At 39.3% G+C, this 21,712-nt stretch overlaps 1 protein-coding gene across 1 annotated transcript in view; it reads left to right on the top strand.

The window, feature by feature from the left end:
- The window catches only part of TMEM150C (transmembrane protein 150C), a 71,877-nt gene that overhangs the window by 48,487 nt on the left and 1,678 nt on the right, over positions 1 to 21,712 (top strand). Inside the window, exons 2-7 of the mRNA XM_007447546.1 lie at positions 7,799 to 7,888; positions 9,129 to 9,182; positions 9,313 to 9,345; positions 9,809 to 9,876; positions 16,477 to 16,604; positions 19,932 to 20,109. Coding sequence (XP_007447608.1) covers positions 7,809 to 7,888; positions 9,129 to 9,182; positions 9,313 to 9,345; positions 9,809 to 9,876; positions 16,477 to 16,604; positions 19,932 to 20,109 — 541 coding nt within the window. The 5' untranslated portion in view covers positions 7,799 to 7,808. The remainder of the gene's footprint in view (positions 1 to 7,798; positions 7,889 to 9,128; positions 9,183 to 9,312; positions 9,346 to 9,808; positions 9,877 to 16,476; positions 16,605 to 19,931; positions 20,110 to 21,712) is intronic.

Raw genomic sequence — 21,712 nt, forward strand, 5'->3', positions numbered from 1 at the left:
GGAACTTGTCTTGCTTGGAAATATAAGTAAAGTTTGTGTGACCCTTTCTACTGTGATAGGAAGCATTGGGCCAGTTTATTTTAGTGGTGTCTGGAAGGATGGGAGAAAGAGAACCACCTCTCAGTTTTAACTTTTAATTCTTAGATAACATTGAGGCAATGAAGAGAGTTGATTGAATAGATCTATTCATTTTTTTCTTTTAGAAGTACTTCCAGTCAAACATCTGAACTTGTCAAGCCAGAACACCTTATGAACCAAACCAAATCAAACATTCATCTCCTGGCATCTCCAGAAATCCTCCTCCAGCACAGAAAGTAGAGAGTATATCAGTGTTTTTTTCTATTGCAGGTTCTTTGGTTACATTATCAGCTGGGTATGCCCTAAGGAAAGACAAATAGATTATTTTGGACAAGAAAAGTATATGTAACAGAGTCCCCTTCTTTGGTTAACACAGTCCCACCAGGGAGGGAGAAGGAAATAAAAGCATCAAGATATGTCAGATGGGGTGTTGGTAGGTTAACAAAACCAGAAGCTGGTCCTGAAAGAGCATTTTACTTTGATTTTCTGGTCTCCATGATAACTCAAAGGTGGGTAAGGAGGTGAAGTAAGTAAGGGAACTTCCCCCCATCTACACACATACACCTCACTGTTCTGTTCTTAACCTCATACTCGTCAGTTGACAAAAGAACCTGGCATGGTAGGATGTATTATGGCTTAAATATATGTTCTTCATTATAAGAATCTTCTTTACTACTTATTACTAAGTCAGAAGACTGACTTAGCTCATCACCTATTTCCTGATCCTTGTTAAAGTGATTTATAAATGGTCTAGGGTCTAATCCAATTGAATAAGACAATAGAAATCTAGTGTTTAAAAAGGCGTAACCAGATCACAGATTTAAATGTAAAATTATACATCTTTTAGGAAAAAAATACAGGAGGAAATCTTCAATATTAAGGGCTAGGCAAAGAGTTCTTAGGCTTGACATCAAAGCCATGATCCACAGAAGGAAAACTCGGTAAGTTAGAACTCATCAAAATTTAAAAAGACAGTCTTTTAAATAAATAGTTCTGGATACTATCAAGAAACCAGAAAATAGGGAATTCCCTGGTGGTCCAGTGGTTAGGACCCCACGCTTTCACTGCCAAAGGCCCGGGTTCAATCCCTGGTCAGGGAACTAACATTCCGCAAGCTGCACAGTGTGGCCAAATAAATAAATAAATAAATAAATAAATAAATAAATAAATAAAATCTGACACAATCCCTGTTTAAAGAAAAATAAGAAACCAGAAAATAACGTGTTGGTGAGGATGTGGAGAAACTGGAACCCTTGTACATCACTGGTGGGAATGTAAAATGGCGCAGCTACCATGGGGGTTCCTCAAAAAATTACACATAAAATTACCACATGACCACCAAGTACCAGCAATTTAATTCCTAGGTATATACCCAAAAGAACTGAAAGCAGGGACATGAATAGATATTTGTGTATGTCATACATATGTTTATAGCAGCATTATTCACAATAATCAAAAGGTGGAAACAAGCCAAGTGTCCATTTACAGATGAATGGGTAAACAAAATATGGCATATATATACAGTGGTATATTATTTAGCCTTAAAAAGAAATGAAGGGCTTCCCTGGTGGCGCAGTGGTTAAGAATCCGCCTGCCAGTGCAGGGGACACAGGTTTGAGCCCTGACCCAGGAAGATCCCACATGCCGTGGAGCAACTAAGCCCATGTGTCACAATTACTGAGCCTGTGCTCTAGAGCCCACGAGCCACAACTACTGAGCCCGTGTGCCACAACTACTGAAGCCCATGTGCCTAGAACCCGGGCTCCGCAACAGGAGAAGCTACCGCAATGAGAAGCCCACCCACGCTCGCCGCAACTAGAGAAAGCCGTGCACAGCAACAAAGAACCAAAGCAGCCAAAAATAAATAAATAAAATTAATTAATTAATTAATTAAAAAACAAAAAGAAATGAAGTTCTGGGACTTCCCTGGTGGTCCAGTGGTAAAGAATCTGCCTTCCAATGCAGGGGGCACGGGTTTGATCCCTGGTTAGAGAACTAAGATCCCACATGCTGCGGGGCAACTAAGCCCGCACACCACAACTACTGAGCTTGCGCACCTCAACTACAGAAGAGAAAACCTGCAGGCCACAACTAGAGAGAAGCCCACGCACTGCAAAGAAAGATCCCGCATGCCTCAACAAATATCCCGCGTGCCGCAGCTAAGACCCAACACAGCCAAAAATAAATTAAATAAATAAATAAATTTTTTAAAAAGGAAAAGAAATGAAGTTCTGATACATGCTGCATCATGGTTGAACCTCAAGAACTTTATAATAAATGAGATAAGCCAGACACAGAAAGACAAATACTGTATGATTCCACTTACATGAGGTAGCTAGAGTAGTCAAAATCATAGAAATAGAGAGTAGAATAGTGGATACCAGGGGCTGGGGGAGGAGGGAATAGAGTTATTGTTTAACGGGTATAGAGTTTCAGTTTGAGAAGATGAAAAGGTTCTGGAGATGAATAGTGGTGATGGTTGCACAACAATATGAAGGTACTTAATGCCACTGAATTGTACACTTACAATGGTTAAAATGGTAAAATTTTTACATTATGTATATTTTATCACACATGCACAAAAATAATTTTTAAAAAGACCCTGTATAAGAGGATAGAGATGCTACAGACTTGAAGAAAATAATTTGCAAACTACATGTCCAAAAACAGACTAGTATCTAGAATACATGAAGAAATCTCAAACTGTTTTTTTATTCTCAACTGTAAAAAAAAAAAAAAAAGAAATCCAAGTTGAAAATGGGTAAAAGACAAGAATAGACATTTCACTGAAGAGAGCATACAGATGGCAAAAAAGCACAGGAAAAGATGTTTAATATCACTAGCCACCAGGGAAATGCAAATTAAAACCACAATCAGAGGGCTTCCCTGGTGGCGCAGTGGTTGGGAGTCCGCCTGACGATGCAGGGGACACGGGTTCGTGCCCCGGACCGGGAAGATCCCGCATGCCGCGGAGCGGCTGGGCCCATGAGCCGTGGCCGCTGAGCCTGCGCATACGGAGCCTGTGCTCTGCAGCGGGAGGGTCCACAACAGTGAGAGGCCCGCGTACCGCAAAAAAAAAAAAAAAAAAAAAAAAAAAACAAGAAAGTGAGATATCACTATATGACTATCAGAATGGCTAACATAAAAAATTGTGATAGCACCAATTAACACTGATTATTTAATGATAACACCAAATAGTGATATCATCGATAGTGGTAATGATGTGAAGAAACCGCATCAATCATACATTGCTGGTAGGAAAATAAAATGGTACAGCTGCTCTGGAAACAGTTTGACCAAGTCTTCAAAAACTAAACATGTATTAGCTTTGCGCAGTGTTGTAGCCAATGAGGTTTATCCAAGGCGTGATTATTGCTGACTGAAAACTTTTCCCAATACCCCACCATAACGACTTGAAATATAGTCCACAATGGCAGTTTTTGACAGTGTCTATGGAGATTGAAAGAAAAAAACTAAACATGTATTAGCAAATGACCCAGCAATTGCAATCTTGGGTGTTTATTACAGAGAAATAAAAACTTATGTTCCGAGACTTCCCTGGTGGCGCAGTGGTTAAGAATCCGCCTGCCAATGCAGGGAACACGGGTTCGATCCTTGGTCCAGGAAGATCCCACATGCCATGGAGAAACGAGGCCCATGCACCACAACTACTGAGCCTGCGCTGTAGAGCCCGCAAGCCACAACTACTGAGCCCACGCGCAGCAACTATTAAAGCCCACGCACCTAGAGCCCGTGCTCCACAACAATAGAAGCCTCTGCTCGGCACAACTAGAGAAAGGCCGCACGCAGCAGGGGAGACCCAACGCAGCCTAAATAAATAAATAAATATTTTTAAAATAATAATTATCAATTTAAAAAAACTTACGTTCCCACAAAAAGCTGTACACTACTGTTCATAGCTTCTTGATTTGCAATGGCCAAAATCTTGAAACAAACCAGACACCTTGTAAGAGGTAAATCAACACACTTGGTCCATCCATACCATGGAATACTACACAAAAATGAAAGGTACCAAATTGTTGATCAACACAAACCTTAGATGGTCTCCAGGGAATTATGATGAGTGAAAAAAAGTCAATCCTAAAGGTTGCATACTATATGATTCCATTTGTATGTCATTCTTGAAATGGTAAAATTATAGAAGTGGAGAACAGATTAATGGGTGCTAGAGATCATTAAGGAGGGTGCAGGGGAGGGAAGTGGGTGTGGTTATAAAAGGGCATCTTTGAGGTGTTGGAACTGTCCTGTACCTTGACTGTAGTGGTGGCCACATGAATCTACAAATGTAGTAAAATTGCATAAACTAAATACACGTGCACACACACACACACACATACACAGAAAGGAGAGCCTGTAAAGCTGGTGGAATCTGAATAAAGTGAAAGGATTATGTCAATGTCAGTATCTTGGTGTTGATATTGTACTGTGGTTATACAAGATGGGAAGACAGAGTGAAGGATGTACAGGATCTCTCTGTTTTCTTTCTTACAACTGCCCATGAATTTGCAGTTTTCTCTAAGGGGAAAAAAAAAAAAAGCATAACCAATGTAAACTTCCTGAGGAAGCACCAAAATAGTTCCATTAGAAGCTAAATAATACAATTATCCATAGACTTACTCTTATCACCTCCCAAGGCATCCTTTTAGGTTAAAAAAGGGAAATTTCGTCTATCATTAGGCAAGGGATACAATATGGTTTTCTCATAATTTGTATATAAGGTTTCCCTATGAGAATTAAACTAGTAAAAATAAAGCAATTTAGGGCTTCCCTGGTGGCGCAGTGGTTGAGAGTCCGCCTGCCGATGCAGGGGACACGGGTTCGTGCCCCAGTCCGGGAAGATCCCACATGCCGCGGAGCGGCTGGGCCCGTGAGCCATGGCTGCTGAGCCTGCACGTCCGGAGCCTGTGCTCCGCAATGGGAGAGGCCACAACAGTGAGAGGCCCGTGTACCGCAAAAAAAATAAAAAATAAAAAATGAAATAAAATAAAACAATTTAGGAGAGTAGCCATTAGCCACCTTAGCTGCTTCCAAAACAAAATAAGAAAAGCAATGCATACTTAATGATAACCAGAGGGTAGAAACTTAAGAAGGTGGGCCTTCAATATATGTGTAAGAAAAAGGTATTAATTAATTTTTTGGAGCATCATCTGAAGAAAGAAACTATTATTAATACTATCAGGAAGGGAGTCTGCCCTGTTCTAGAAAAGCAGGAGCCCAGAGAGGAAAGTGTTAAGCTGTCGTGAGGCCCTGCCCTTGTCCTAACAGGTGTATTGATCTGCTTGGCAGTTAAGAGTTGGCCCGAATGCCACTTACAGAACATGTATTTATGTGCGAGGTACTTTGCCTGCCTTGTTATTAATCCTCAGCACAACTCTACAAAATAGAAGTTATCTCCATCATTAAACTAAGGCTTAAGAGATGAAATAACTTGCTAGTGAAATAACTTACTAGATCACACAGCTAGTGAGTGGCTATTGTGCTTGATGCCTTGGTCTTAGAATTATCTCATTAACTCTCTTCACTCTAACTTCCTGCCTCAAAATTTTGATTTGCCATATAGACATTCCTAAAAGGGAAGCCCATGTGAATATTTAACCTTTTGGCAGTTCTGTTTTCACTGTATATCAGTTAAGTTGACACTGTGATTTACTCACCAGCCTAGTGTGAAAATGGTTCATAGGCATGAGTTCTTCTGCAGCTGATTATTCTGGGTATATGGGAGCATTCTGTTACTGTAAAAATATAAGATTCTGAACTTGGGTTAATTTCCAAGGTACCACCACCCTGTGAGGCTTCAGTCTTTGATGCCCTTCTCCCTCTCTTAGAATTCAGTCTTCATGCGGCAAGATGGGGAAATGGTGTTGCTAATTTAAGTAAATGGCTCAGGCTTACGGAGTCAGTTACAGGCAAAGTGAAAGTTGAGAACTAGGTCCCCTAACTCTTACTCCCTTTTGGCTGTACTCATCTTGTCAGAGCACCCTATTTCAAGGGGCAGATCCAGAAAAATTGGTTTACATGCTCAGTTAACATCCCTATTTTCTCTACTCCCTCTGCATCTTGGCTACTGGTGGAATTATTTTTGTTAGCATTATCGATAGCTTTATTATGAGCTCAATTTTCTGGACATAAATAAATGAATAGACACTGAAAAGTCATATTGTATTTGTTTAAAATGTTCATCATTTCGACGTCGTATAAACTGGGCAGCCATGCACCACTGGCTCAGATAATAGCTTTTATATATTGCATAGACTATTACATATAAAGAGTTATACTCATTAGACCTCAGTATTTCCACTGCCTGGTATAGTACCTGGCACAAGTAGGTTGTCAATACCTGTGAACTGGATCAGATTGGATTAGACTGAATTAAATTGAATGAAAGTGGCTCTAATGTGTTTCGACTCCTAGATTCTGTAATTTATTTAACACCCCTACCCAAGTAGGTGTTTACACTACAGCATGTCTGTTCAAAGACACATTATTAGGTCAAGTTTTCTGTCCCCTGATCTGAAAGATCTACCTAATCAGGTAGGTCAGTTCTGGGAACTAAGACCTTCCTGAGACCTCAGCAGATTACCAGCCTGGAAGGGAAGGCTGTGTTCTCTCTCTGTTCTCAGCACTGGGAAGGGCCAGGGAGTCTCAGCACATGAAAGCAGATACTGCAGAGGTGCTCAGAAATGTGGCAGCGCTGGTTCAAACCCAGTAAGTGATTTTTTGCAGTTAATTGTAAAACCCCAGATAATGAGCAGTGATATTTCCTTAGAGGTGCCATTTAATCACTTAACCCTTCTCTTTGTCAGGTCACCTGTGGAAGTCACTAGGGCACTTTATTTTCTTGAAACAGGTTTTTTCTTTTGCCTTAAGGATTGTTGGCATCCAGAGTCTCAGATAGATTTTGTCTGATGGCTTTGGGCAAAGACGGAAAGTGATAATTAGTTGTTTCTTTCTGTTCTGTACCAATAACTTTTCACAGACACTTCTGAAGCTTCTGGTTTTCACTTCATTTTTGTGGAGAACTTTTTATTCATATGTTTTTCTTTTAAAATATAGTATACAAAATGCCTGACATCTGTATCCTTTTTGATTGTGTTGGTTGGAGAGAATTTAAAGTTATACACAATACATTGTTCTCTAGAGCATTCGTCTTTAGAGTCTTCTGAGATTGTTGCTCGGTAACATGTCATGAGGAAAGTTCAGATTTCCAAAGCATTTGTCATTTCTTCCTGCGCTGCTAATTTGTTTAGTAACCATTTGTTTCTCACACTCTTGTCTGCCAAGCTGTAGACATAGGTACATGCCAGATCCATAGATCCATAATCCATAAATGTTAATAACAGCACTAAAAGTAGGTTGGAGTATGCCTTTGATATCTAGCTTTTCTCCTGAAAGTCCTAAACCAAACTCTCTGGTCTTTTCTTAAATACACTGATGCTTGTATAATGATACACGTCTTTAGGAGAAATTTCCCATCAGTTCTCAACTAAAACTCTGGAATATTTAAACTAATGATAGAAAGCAGTCTTCCATGTTACTTCCTCAAGGGATTTCCTACCTGTGTAGGTAACAGTAATGACACTGATTTGAATCATGGATTCATAAAATACACTTTTTTAGGTTAAAGTAAACTTCCATTCCATCTTGAAAGAGTGAGATCAATTTTTGCCTTAGTTATTAATACCTGTTCATTTTATTTCAGGGGCACAGGCATGGATGGGAAGAAATGCAGCATATGGATGTTCTTACCCCTTGTATTTACCTTGTTTACTTCAGCTGGATTGTGGATAGTGTGAGTATTCTCTTATTTAAGGACTCAGGTGCAATGTAGATGAAAATGTCAAGTGTTGATAGTATGGTTGCTCCTTTGTATCTGCAGACTGCACATCCTTGGAGTCAACCAACTGCAGATCAAAATTATTCAGGAAAAAAAAATTCCAGAAAGTTCCAAAAGGCAAAACTTGAATTTGCTGCTCACTGGCAACTATTTACATAGCATTTACATTGTATTTACAACTATTTATATTTTATTAGGTATTATAAATAACTTAGAGATGAAAGTATACAGGAGGATGTGCGTAGGTTACAGTTGACCCTTGAACAATAGGAGTTGGAACTGCGAGGGCCCACTTACATGTGGATTTTTTTCAATAAATACTACAGTACTATACGGTCCATGGTTGGTTGAGTTCGAGGATATGGACCCTTGGATGTGGAGCTGACTATGGGACTTGATTATCCACAGAATCTGGTGTCCACTGCTGGTCCTGGGACCAATCCCCCACATATACCGAGGGACAACTGTTCATATTCATATGAATGTATTTGTAAATACTTTAAAATAATGTTTATTAATTCAATCATGCTAAATTCCCCATTTCTCTTCCCTTCTTGTTTCACCCAAAGTAGATAATAAGAGCAAGTAATAAATTATGCAAAGCAGACGGTGAAGAATACTGGTGATGTGGACTCATTATTTGCAAGATTTGCTAATTTGACACTAACATGCTATAAAGATTCCATTCACAGTCCCGTTCATAGTCCAGTTTTTTGGTTGTGTGACTGGGTCTGGTATGTTTATAAAATGGGTATCATTACATTAGAAGTCTTGCTTATCACAAAACATTCCCACACTTGCTTATTTCAAGTACTGTTTACTTCTAGAAAATTATTTTAGTTCCTTGCAGTTCATTAAGAAAGGTGGACACGTATTCCTGAGATATTAGAAACTTTGAATCTTAATTTTAGTTTGCCCAAAGTTGTATGGTCTTACTTCTTTGCTTCCCAGTTTCCAGATTATAATGATTGCCATTAATTTTCTTTTGAAAATTACAGAAATACTATTAATGACACTTACGGTTCAGAGGGCTAGGTGAGCTATAGGTAAAGCATTGTAGTAAAACAACATTGTCCCAGTTAGAAAAAAATGAATATGATTTAATGTGGTTAGTCCAATAAAACTGGGAAACAAATGATTCTTGGGTTTTTTTACATTTCTTTGTTTTATAAATTTTTTTGTTTTTTCTTCATAGATACTTTATAGCTGTGGAGGATGACAAAATTTTCCCATTAAACTCAGCTGAAAGGTAAAATTTATCTCTGGGTAATTCTTTGTTCATCAGTAGATTTAACAAAAACTTTGCCACTGATGAAGTTAAACTATGCACAAGTGACCGTGCTTTAACCTGAGCTTCTGGGTTTTCTTTTGTTATCCAGGAAACCTGGTGTGAAGCATGCGCCGTATATAAGGTAACTTGATAATTCTCTCCTGATCTGTTGGCTCTTAGGAAAGTTTAGGGTGTATTAGTTCTGGCTACTAGGACAAAGTAGCATAGACTGGATGGCTTATAAACATGAGAAACTTATTTCTCACATCTCTAGAGGCTGGAAGTCCAAGATCAGGGTGCCAGCATGGTCAGGTTCTGATGAGAGCCTTCTTCCAGGTTGCAGACTGCCATCCTCTCATTGTGTCCTCACATGGCAGAAAGAGGGCAAGAGAACTCTTTAGGGTCCCTTTTATAAGGGCACTAATCCCATTTACCAGGGCTCCACCCTCATGATCTAATCACCTCCCAAAGGCCCCACCTCCTAATGCCATCACATTGGGGGTTAGGATTTCAGCATATGAATTTTTAGGGGACACAGACATTCAGTCGATGGCAGAGTTATCGATTTTACTACAGTAATAATAAAACACTTCCTGTTTTTCAAGTATTGCAGGTGATGAACCTCCTGCAAGCTGTGTGTTTAGTCAAGTTATGAACATGGCAGCATTCCTAGGTAAGAAGAGCATAAAGAATGCTTTATGTGCTTTGGTATGTTTCTTTTTTATTTTAAATTCTCCCAAACCCATATCAAAAGCATGGTGGACTTAGTTGATAATTCGGTATCATATCATGTCAATATGCTGAAGAGGGCTTTTTGTTTTGAGGGTCTTTTTTTCTCATGAATCCTTTTACGTTCACCTGCTTACCTTACGTTTTCTTTTCCCTTTACCATCTTTAATCATTTCAGCCAATTCTTGACTTTATTTCTTTTGCTGCATGAAATAATATATTTCATGGGCCATAAAATCCTGCATGAGAATGTAATATTGTGCAATATGTTTGCTTTAAAAAGAATGCCTTATTTTTTCCTTCACTGGCAAGGATGAAAAAATGCGTAGGCTCTGTAATAAATATTGATGTGTGTAGATATTGTCTTTAAATCTAAAGGTCAGCCTTAACATTAGGGTGATGCTCTCCCCTGTGCCTATACACATATCAAGCTGGCAAATGGAAATGTAGGTGAAAGAAAGAAACCTTTTGTACTCATGTCTGGCCCCAATTCCCCACTTTTCCTTTAGGGACCAAGGCCCTCATTTAATATCCTGTCCCCTTTGTACTGTTCCCTGGGGATCGTGGGAACCAGCCATGCTCTCTGTCTTCCTCCAAATTGACCTTATAGCCCATTTCCTCCAGGCCAGGACTCTCGGTGTCTTTCAAAGGGTCAACCAGCTACCACCACTGGCATATTGTTGGGTCGGCCAGTGACAGCTAAATTTTTCAACAGTCGTTTTCTGGAAGTGTTTATTTTGCATAGTAAGACTTTCACTCCAAGTAAGAGAGAATGATGTTGTTATTACCGAGGGAGTATTGGCACCTGTCCCCCAGAGAGGTGCCCTGTTATTTCATCTATTTATGAACGCCCCACAAAGAAATTTCTATTCACTCTTACATGTTCCTTTTTAATGTTTGCTGTAGGAAAAGGGAAGACCTGTAGAATTCCCTGGAAAATCAAGGGAGACTGTTGGTCCAACATGCAACACAGGCAGAATCTTAGTTGGTTCAGAAGGCTGATAATGTGAGAAACATGGAGAATGTTCCCTGTGAGGCACCAGGGGAAGTGCTAGTGGGTCCAGTTTTGTCCTCACTGCCTTTAGCCTCAAAGTTGCCAGGAGCTGTAGACTCACTCTTTTTTCCTAGTCTTGACACTACTCTTCTGAAGAGCTCTAATAAACATATTCATGCTAAGGCATAAATGACCTCTAAGGAGATATTTGCATTTAATAGAACACAAAGTCCCAAGGGTGAATCTGGACTTGCAGGGTCAGGGACCCTTCCCAGCCCCTCTGCAATCACACCACATAGGCCTGCAGGTTGGTACAGACTCATATGATCATCCCCACGGAGCACAATAATAACAATAATTAATGGCAGTCATTTAATATTCCAGGCACAATGCTGAGTGCTTTGCAAATACTACCTCTTGTAATCATGATGCACAGGAGACTGCCTTTATGAGGAAGGAGACTGCCTTTATGAGGAAGCTGTCACAGGCTGTCTGTCCTCCACTGGGCTTTAAAGAAACCAATGAACATGTTGGAAACAATATATTATCCTTTATATTCTTAAGACAAATTGATATGTCCCAATAGTCTTTAGTGTAAAATCTAAAATATGCCAGTTTGCACAGATCACAAATTTATCCAGTTATAAAGCTGATGATTAACTCATTATAAAAGCATTTCCAAAAACACAGTCATGAAAACAAGTTCCCCTCTTGCAGATGACATTCGTCATCATCTGACTCTCCAGTCCTCCCCTGCTCCACCAAGAAGCAATTAAGTTTTTGCTAGCTTTTGCTCTAAGGTATTACAGCATCCAATATTTATACTTTATTATCTTTCATCATTTTTAGTGCCATCTGGTAGACACAGAACTGATTAAGATTAGTGTTCAGTGGGAGTGAACCAACAATTATTTATCTGGGAATGAAAAAGAATCAGTTTACTAATGATTCTTGCTCTAAACTGTGGTTGCTTTTGTCTCCCCAGGCCTATCCCTCTTAGACCTCAGACTGTTACTTTAGACGACATCACTGACTATAAGAAACAACATAGACCACCTGTAAATCACTGCTTGTTGGCAGCTGTATAGATCATAATTTATAACCTACAAATGAGTTGGTGTAGCAAAGATCTTATATCTTTTTGATGGACTAATCAAAGATCAAATGCTCAGTGATTTCCTTGTAGGATTAGTTATGCTTTTTGTCCTGAATCCACACTTTCATTTCTCCTGGGGGGTGGGGTGTAAAGACCTAAGACAAATTTCTTTTTTTTTTTTAGGTAAGAAGTGGATTTATTTAGAGAGAAACACACTCCACAGACAGAGTGTGGGCCATCTCAGAAGTCAAAAGGCCCCAGGTTACAGGGTGGTTAGTTTTTATGGGCTGGGTAATTTCTTTTTTTTTTTAACTTCCTAAATTTTATTTATTTGTTTATTTCTTTTTATACAGCAGGTTGTTATTAGCTATCCATTTGATACATATTAATGTATACATGTCAATCCCAATCTCCCAATTCATCCCACCACCACCACCACCCCACTTTCCCCCCTTGGTGTCCATACGTTTGTTCTCTACATCTGTGTCTCTATTTCTGCCTTGCAAACTGGTTCATCTGTACCATTTTTCCAGATTCCACATATATGCGTTAATATACAATATTTGTTTTTCCCTTTATGACTTATTTCACTCTGTATGACAGTCTCCAGATCTATCCACGTCTCTACAAATGACCCAATTTTGTTGCTTTTTATGGTTGAGTACTATTCCATTGTATACATGTACCACATCTTCTTTATCCATTCATCTGTCAATGGGCATTTAAGTTGCTTCCATGACCTGGCCATTGTAAATAGTGCTGCAATGCACATTGGGGTGCATGTGTCTTTTAGAATTATGGTTTTCTCAGGGTATATGCCCAGTAGTGGAATTGCTGGGTCATATGGTAATTCTGTCTTTAGTTTTTTAAGGAACCTCCATACTGTTCTCCATAGAGGCTGTATCCATTTACATTCCCACCAACAGTGCAAGAGGGTTCCCTTTTCTGCACACCCTCTCGAGCATCTATTGTTTGTAGATTTTCTGATGATGCCCATTCTAACTGGTGTGAAGTGATATACCTCATTGTAGTTTGGATTTGCATTTCTCTAATAATTAATGATGTTGAGCAGCTTTTCACGTGCCTTGGCCATCTGTATGTCTTCTTTGGAGACCAAGAAAAATTTCTTAAAAGGAATATTATTTTCTGCCCTGGACAGGTTGTGAGGATAAACTAATAGCTGAATGATTTTGGTCACCTAATAGCATCGTCTTTCCCTCCTTCAGCCAAAACATATTGATTGTCATGTTCTACTGCTGTCATAAATAAGAATTGTTGATGCATAAACAGTAAAACTAAACAAAATGAAAAAGAATTTGGCCAGGCACCAGTCTAGAACTGCAGTGAAGAGCTGCTGTTTTGAGTTTGAACTTTAAAAACCTGATCAGCTTCAAAATAAAAGAATTTAACAAAGAAAATAAGGAATTACTCTAATATTTATATTTTTTAACAGGCAGATAAATTAAGTAAGGGACACTTGTATAGCAAAGGACTGTTGAGAATATCAAAAACAACAAAAGGGTGGGTTTTAAAAATCTTTTCTAAAACTGTAAGTAAAATTTAAAATTTTTAAATGAAACAAAAAATATATCTATTGAGCAGAATGTTAATGTGGTAAAAATTGGTTGACATATATAAAGATGGCTTTGAAATTGCCCTACTGCCCAAGAAAACTTTTTCAATAAGGCATAATTAAATCATTACTTCGTTGTAAATGGACTTCATAACAGATAGTCTGAATCTGTCTGCATTTAAACCTGTTAATAAAACTGTTAATGGATCAGAAGCTTTATTATTTCCACAACCATAAAATTTCAACTAGACCCTATTATGGAAAGAAATTAGGCCTAGCCTCAGCTGATTAATAATGGAGTTAATAGGTTAAAAGGGCCAAGTGTGGTGTTTGGAATGCTGTTCTGGAAGTTGGGAATGTTGGGTTGATTCCTATCTTCAGGGAAGTTTCTGTTTCCTGGTTAATGTCATCGTCTGTTCTTGATGAAATGATTTACCAACCATATTACAAATGAGAAGGCTAGCAGTGCTGGAGCCAGGAGAATGGTACACGTCCAGAGTTCACTGGAGAGAAATGAGTAACACAGACAGTGGCACTGACTGTGTCCCTTTGGGTAGAGTGGCACAAACTACCTGGATGGTCAACGTGAAAAGCCATTTCGGTGTCTGCTTTGGCAGTGGGTTAGGCCTTCGGTGAGAGGTCCGGCACCATCCTAGCCCTCCAAACTGGATGACAACCAGAAAGTTCCCAGAGTCATACTCTCCACTAGTCATTTTTAAAAGAAATTAAATGTGCTGGCTCGGTAATCTGTCATTATGTGCTGACTAATATCCACACACAATTAATTGGCAAATGTCTCCCCTGGTGCCTTGTGTGGAGATTTCTGGTCTAAATCTAATGACTTCTTTATCTGAAGATCACTTTGTGTCAGGGTGCTTATGTTGAATTTCTCGTCTCCCCACTTCTTCCTCCTATTCGTATCCCCAAAAGTATTAGAAATTGTGCTTGTTTTTTCATCCTCTAGGATAGTTATTGTCAACATTAATAGACTTCTGATAATATGATAACTCCTAACTGGATCCCTCAAACCATTAGGTTGAAAAACTATTATCAAAAAAATGGTTCTGAAGAACCTAGGGGCAGGACAGGAATAAAGACACAGACGTAGAGAAGGGACTTGAGGATACGGGGAGGGGGAAGGGTCAGCTGGGATGAAGTGAGAGAGAGGCATGGACATATGTACACTGCCAAACGTAAAATAGATAGCTAGTGGGAAGCAGCCGCATGGCACAGGGAGATCAGCTCGGTGCTTTGTGACTGCCTGGAGGGGTGGGATAGGGAGGGTGGGAGGGAGGGAGACGCAAGAGGAAAGAGATATGGGAACATATGTATATGTATAACTGATTCACTTTGTTATAAAGCAGAAACTAACACACCGCTGTAAAGCAATTATACTCCAATAAAGATGTTAAAAAGCTATTATCAACTCAATTATAATCTATTAATTTGATGATGAATCATGGGCATTAGCTTTAACATAAATATACTAAAAGCTAAATCAGATCCAAACAATTTAAGATTTCATAGATTGCAGTTTATTTCTATTTTGTTTCCAAAATCCAACTGTTAACCAAGTTGTATACCACTCTTTGACCAGAGGTACTTGGAACTGAAAGTCAACTCACTGAACTTTGTAGCTTGAAACTATGAAATTCGTCATACTTGGGAAATGCAAACTTGTGAATGGGTTTCTTTGTTAACGGCTACTAATAATGGCCTGAAATCAAGGCAGACTTACAGCAAATAATTACCTACTAATTGTTGTATAAATAGGATGATTCTTGGATTCCTAATTGTGTTCCCTGCTAAACCTTAATGTCAAAATAAATTGCCTTAGGAGGTAGTAAGTGCATTTCTTCATATTCGATATAACATATTAACTGCAAGTGCTTTTTAAAAATCATTTGTAGACTGACCTCTCCCAGCTTTTTGTATAAATCTGAAAATATCCCTGCACCAAGCAATTAATAAAAGGGGATTCTTAGATTAGTGACTTGAGTATGGACTGGCCTCAAGGTTACTATTAGAAGTCAGATTTGAAATCTAAGTAACTTCCTTTTTCTCTCTGCAGATTCTCCGATGACAATTTGATTCAAAAGAGTGGGATTTTAAAATAAGTAATTAACATCATGTGAAGAATTGAGCTTTCTTAATATAATCAATATGATTTTCAGTACATACCAAATCCCCAAATCTGCTATGTTAAAGTACAGATTCCATGATTTTATTGCTGTAACTGCTCTAATTTGGGTGAGCTGTCTCTGTCCTTTGACAATGAACACCTGCAGGTAGAATCAGAAGGGAGAGGGAATAAACCAGTAATAAAGGGGTTTGTACATGTGCCTTTATCTTCCTTCCTATCCCCGGGAATGATTTCTGGCACAGGGACCAGCAGGTTTGTCTAGATTGGTAACCTTGTCTTCTTCCCCGTGTTTTCTTGCCCTATCTGTCCTAACACGGTTTTAAAGGCTGATTGAATCAGTGAATTCCCGTGCCACGGGCTGTCTCTCTGTGTCTGATCTGTTGTGTGCCAAGCCTCTGTGATGTTCTCCTAAGCCAGTCCGTCTTGTGCTGACCTTGTTTTTGAAAACTCTGAGAACACTAGTTGTTACCAGTCTTATCATCTTGCGTCACCCAAATAACATATAGCACGCTGCCTCAGTTCCTCTCTGCTTTCCCCAGGTTAGCTAGAATAAAACATCTCAGTAATCAGAAACATCGCACGGAAAATTTCTTTTAAAAACGCATCTGTCGTTTTAGAGGTTTAAAGGTGGACTGTGGCAAAAAGTTTACTTCTGCACGTTGTGGCTTTAGAACGCTGCTTCCTAGTCTGACTGTGTGATTTAACTTTTTCAATTGTAACATTTTGTTTTGTTCCCAGCTCTGGTGGTAGCTGTTCTGCGCTTCATACAACTGAAACCAAAGGTTTTAAATCCGTGGCTGAATATTAGTGGATTGGTGGCGCTCTGTCTGGCTTCCTTTGGAATGACCTTACTTGGTAATTTTCAGGTACTTCATTTGGCCTTTTTCACCTCCATCTCACACTTCACCTATGTGATGATTACAGCCACTGAGGTATAGTCACTACGTGGCCCATAGAATTCTCCATGAATCTTTAAAAAAATGCTAACAGTGGTTCCTGATATGCACAGTTTCTCCAGCAGTCAGCCCATCTGTTCTTTGAGCCTCGCCTACATAAGTCTGAATTAAACATGAGAAATTCCTCCCTATGCATTGGAAATACAGCACAGCTATTGGGAAACGGATCTACTAAAATAGGGCTTTCAAACCGCTATATACTTTTTTTCATAACAAATTGTATTCTAATGTACCTTTCTAGAAAATTAATAGGATCATTGCCTTTCTGTAATTAAACATGGAACATTCTTATTGGATGAAACCTTGCATTTTAGATTAGCAAGTTCACATGGGAGTCAGTTTGAAAACCCAGAATTTCTCTAGAACACCTGTGACTTGAATAAGGAGGTACTAACCCTCACTCCTCTTCCCAGAGATGTAGAAATCCAAGGTCACTTAAGCATAATTTCCCTTGCCAATACCCTCACACAACTCTTGACCTAAATGACTTCATTTGTAAGATAGACATGGAGACCCTGCCCAGTTACAGTAGTTTTCTGTTTTCCCTGCCTCCATTCCCTCCCCAGCATCCTCCGGCCTCTGCTGCTAGAAACTTCCTCCTTGCAGTCAAACACCAATCCTGACACTTCTCCCCCGTCTGTTGAGTGAAATCCAAATGGTGCAGGCATTCCAGACACTCAACATTCTAGTAAGTGTTTAGGAATGTTCTTACTGAAAATATGGTAGTGGATTTTCTAAGACTGCCTCTCGTCCTTGACCCTCAGTGCTGATAATTCATTAAATTAGGATAACTCATTCCCCAAGATGTCCCCTGGCACACAGTAGCAACTCAATAAGTATTTTTTTAAATCAATAAATTTATTTTTTTATTTTTATTTTTGTGGCTGCACTGGGTCTTCGTTGCTGCACGGGCTTTCTCTAGTTGAGGCGAGCAGGGGCTATTCTTTGTTGCAGTGCGCGGGCTTCTCATTGCGGTGTCGTCTCTTGTTGCGGAGCATGGGCTCTAGGCGCACGGGCTTCAGCAGTTGTGGCACGAGGGCTTAGTTGCACCGCGGCATGTGGGATCTTCCCAGACCAGGGCTTGAACCTGTGTCCCCTGCATTGGCAGATGGATTCTTAACCACTGAGCCACCAGGGAAGCCCTTAATAAGTAATTTTTACTTAATGGGCTGTCTGACAGATAGGCAGGCAGTCCCACCCATTCCTCTAACTATTCTAGATCTCATTCCGTATCAACCTAGATAATGAGAAAGCTGCATTCTTAGAACATATTGGCTAAGAGGATGAATTATCAGGAGAATATTTGAGAGCTTATCTGTTAAGCTCCAAAATGTTAGAGCACAGAGCATTTTTTTTTTTTTTTTTTTTGGAGCACAGGCTCCGGACGCGCAGGCTCAGCGGCCATGGCTCACGGGCCCAGCCGCTCCGCGGCACATGGAATCTTCCCAGACCGGGGCACAAACCCGTGTCCCCTGCATCGGCAGGCGGACTCTCAACCACTGTGCCACCAGGGAAGCCCCCCAGAGCATTTTTTATTGAGATTTCGGTGGTAGTCTTTCCTCCATTTATCCATCTGTGCTACAGGGACTGGCATGTTGTAAAATGCTCAGTAACTATCATTTCTCTCAACCAGGTCTTAGATGGAAGTTACTGAATAGACATTTTGTTTTTCACTAAAGTTCCCCAGAGAATCCCAGTGATTGGGTTGTTTGGGTGAACCACAGATATTCAAAACTGTTAATGATGATGCTATATATGAAGAACACTTTCTGGAATATCTACAGAGATTACACAGGAAACAACACATTAGTTGCCTGTGGAGAAACCAGGTGGCTAGTATATGAGATAAGAGACAGACTTTTCAATCTATATTCTTTTTACAATTTTTTAAAGTTTGGCCCATGTAACTGTATCATCTATTTTTAAAATTAGAATTAAAAAATAAATGAACAGACTATGTAGACCATGGAAAATCAATTTCCCAGAAGTAAAATTTGACTTGGGGAATCATTACTAAAAGTGTTTCAGGACTTTCCTGGTGGTCCAGTTGTTTAGACTCCACGCTTCCAATGCAGGGGGGTGTGGGTTCGGTCCCTGGTCAGGGAACTAAGATCCCACATGCTGCGCAGCCAAAAAATAAATAAATAACAATAAAATAAAATAAAATGTTTCAAAAATATGTGTTTTGAACTGTGAGGGAGGAAAATGGCTTCTTCAAAGAAGAAACAAATCCTACAGCCAAAACAATAGAAAAAAATTGTAACGGGAAAGTAATATTGATTTGATACAACCATTATTCATAGCAACGCTAAACAATAAAACACCTGAAGGCAATGGTGATTCAAAAAGATATTTTCACCATGTTTTAAAGCCATCTTTCAACAGATTTTATTTCCTGTGTTTCCTATATATGTGGGCTACTATATGTGTAGTTAAAAATGTACGCAATTAATAAAGGTGTTTTAAGCTACAGATATATTTTTCAAATCAGTGGGTAATGATTTGGGCAGTTTACATCTCTAGCCCCCAATTGAAATAACCCAGATGGGTCTCCTTTAACCTATTAACTGTATAAAAGCCTTGACCAGGAATCTTCAAACACTGTTGCCCTTTAATGGGTCTCCAGATATGGCAAAAGCTCATAAGTGCAGTTTTCTTATTATAATAGGAAAACAAAACAAAAGCCCATTAACAATGAATTGGCCACATTACATAGACTGGCCAGTTTTGTAAGAGTAAAGAACAGCTCAAGTGTTATTAGTTGTTCAGGCCAGTGAAATCTTGATCTGCTTAGAATTGGGCATCCTCAATCAGTAAATACACAGCCGGATTCTGGTCTCATTTCTTAGTCTAGAAAACAGAGTTTGGGGTTTGTGTCTGTAGAAACTTTGACATTTCTCTTTTTTTGTGTAACTCTCCTGCTTTTTTCTTTTACTTTTCTACAAAGCTTTTCTGGAAAATAAATTCAAAGAATACATTACCACTGCCTGTATGGTTCTTCCAAACAGACGTTTTGAGGTGTGGGCATACTATTCATTTCTCTTCTTCCCCTCAGAGTTGGAACCAATGGAGAATAGACACAAAGAGCCAGTGGTGATGAAGGATTCTACTCTTTCTACAACCTATCATCCCATTATTGGGACATCTCTTTACCTATTTTTTTTCTCCACGTATTCCATTGGCTTGTATGTATTTTCTAAATGGGCCTCCACAGGTCATTATCTGTTCATCCCTTAGCTCACAAATGATGAAGAAATCCATAATGTCGGAACTTCCTTGACTTTTGGATTTGGCACGTTGACCTGCTGGATCCAGGCTGCATTGACACTCAAAGTCAACATCAAGAATGAAGGACGGAAAGTTGGAATTCCACGAGTTATTCTCTCAGCATCTGTCACTCTCTGCGTGGTCCTCTGTATCCTTTGAATGTGAAAACGTTCTTTGCCAGTGAGATTAAAACACAGATAAGTTGTCCATGTAGAAGATGAGAAGATTGCCATTCTCAGCTGGTTAGGATATACTGTTGCATCAACTCAGAATATTAGACAAAAAAGAAAAATAAATAGGTATAAAAACGAAAACTTTCAGACCTATTTTTCATGCCAAAGCGGAGATCGAGAGCTAAAGATAAAACAAGCTCTGCCTTCTCAAAACTGTTTCAATCTGTAGGAATGGTGCCATGCATTCTCCTTTCGATGTAAAGTTTCCTTTTGTGAAAAACATAGAATGCATAACCAAAAGAGAATTGTGGGTTTTTTTCCTTCCATCTTGAAAAATTCTTTTCATTTTCGACTTTATTAGTGGCTCTGTTATTTCATTTAATCTGTTAACTCTAAAATGAATCTCTAGGGACAAAAATACATTTATACCTTTCAGGAAAACAAATAAGCTTTTCTGGAAAAGAAATTCAAGAACTAGATTACCACTGCATGTACTGTTGTCCTAAACAAGTAATTTTGAGGTGCTATTTATTTCCCTTCCTCCCCCGGAGTTTGAACCAATGGAGAACAGTCACACGGAGCCAGATGGGGATGAAGAAATCAGCCTTTATTCGTAGTAAACTTGGAAAGGAAAATCGTGCAGGCCTCCTATCTCACACCCTGGAATTCAATCTATCCACCCAGTAAGAAACAGAGAAATCAGGGAAAGGCAGAGGAGAGCACTACACTCAGCTGAAGCCCAAACAGATCGCAGAGGGACTGGTCTAGGGTGGAGCACAGTGACCCCACCTACTATAGCAGGGCCCAGTGGAAGTCGGCCAGTAACGACCCCACCAATCAGATCAGTCACTCAATCCTAAGTGTTCACTCCATTAGGTCCTCTGGAAACTGGAGAGGAAAGGAGTTCCTAGACGGCAAACTGTATAGCTAACACAGTTACAATCATCAATGTAATAGCCAATATTTATTGGGTACTTATAATGTGCTAGGCAGTATTCTAAGCACTTTAAATGTGTCCACCCTTTTAATCCTCACTTAACAAGTAAGAATAGTGAAAAACGAAGGTTAATTACCCAAGATCACACGTGGTATGTGTCGATTTGTTCTAAACTCAGGCTCAGTTCTTATACTGTTAACCACTATGCCATCCCTCCTTAGAGTGGCTTTAAAATACGAAAACGTTTAGCGTTCAGAGATGTTCGTTAGTGGAGTATTTGGAGCCATTTATTTCTTCTTCCCTCACAAACTGCCATTCAGTCATTTTAGCGGTTTTCTTAAGTCACATTAGATTGAGAACATTTAAGGACTTGAAATTCAAGCCAAAACACTTGCTTATTACTAGCAACCTGATAAAATATTTTATGAGTAAACGGGTCAGAACTCTGCCAGTGCAAGATTTGAAGATGTATCCCTCCCCTATAAGTTAATATTGCTTTGGCAACATTTTGAACCCTCAGTCAGAAGAGTATGTTCAGATTTTAAATCATTCTGAGTTTTGAGCTTATACCAAACAATTCTGATCCATGATATTTCCGAAGACTTGGAACCATTTCGTGGTTCCCAGGTGAATGAATCCAG

The sequence above is a fragment of the Lipotes vexillifer genome, unplaced genomic scaffold, assembly GCF_000442215.2.
Source record: "Lipotes vexillifer unplaced genomic scaffold, Lipotes_vexillifer_v1.1 scaffold272, whole genome shotgun sequence".
Classification (NCBI taxonomy): domain Eukaryota; kingdom Metazoa; phylum Chordata; class Mammalia; order Artiodactyla; family Lipotidae; genus Lipotes; species Lipotes vexillifer.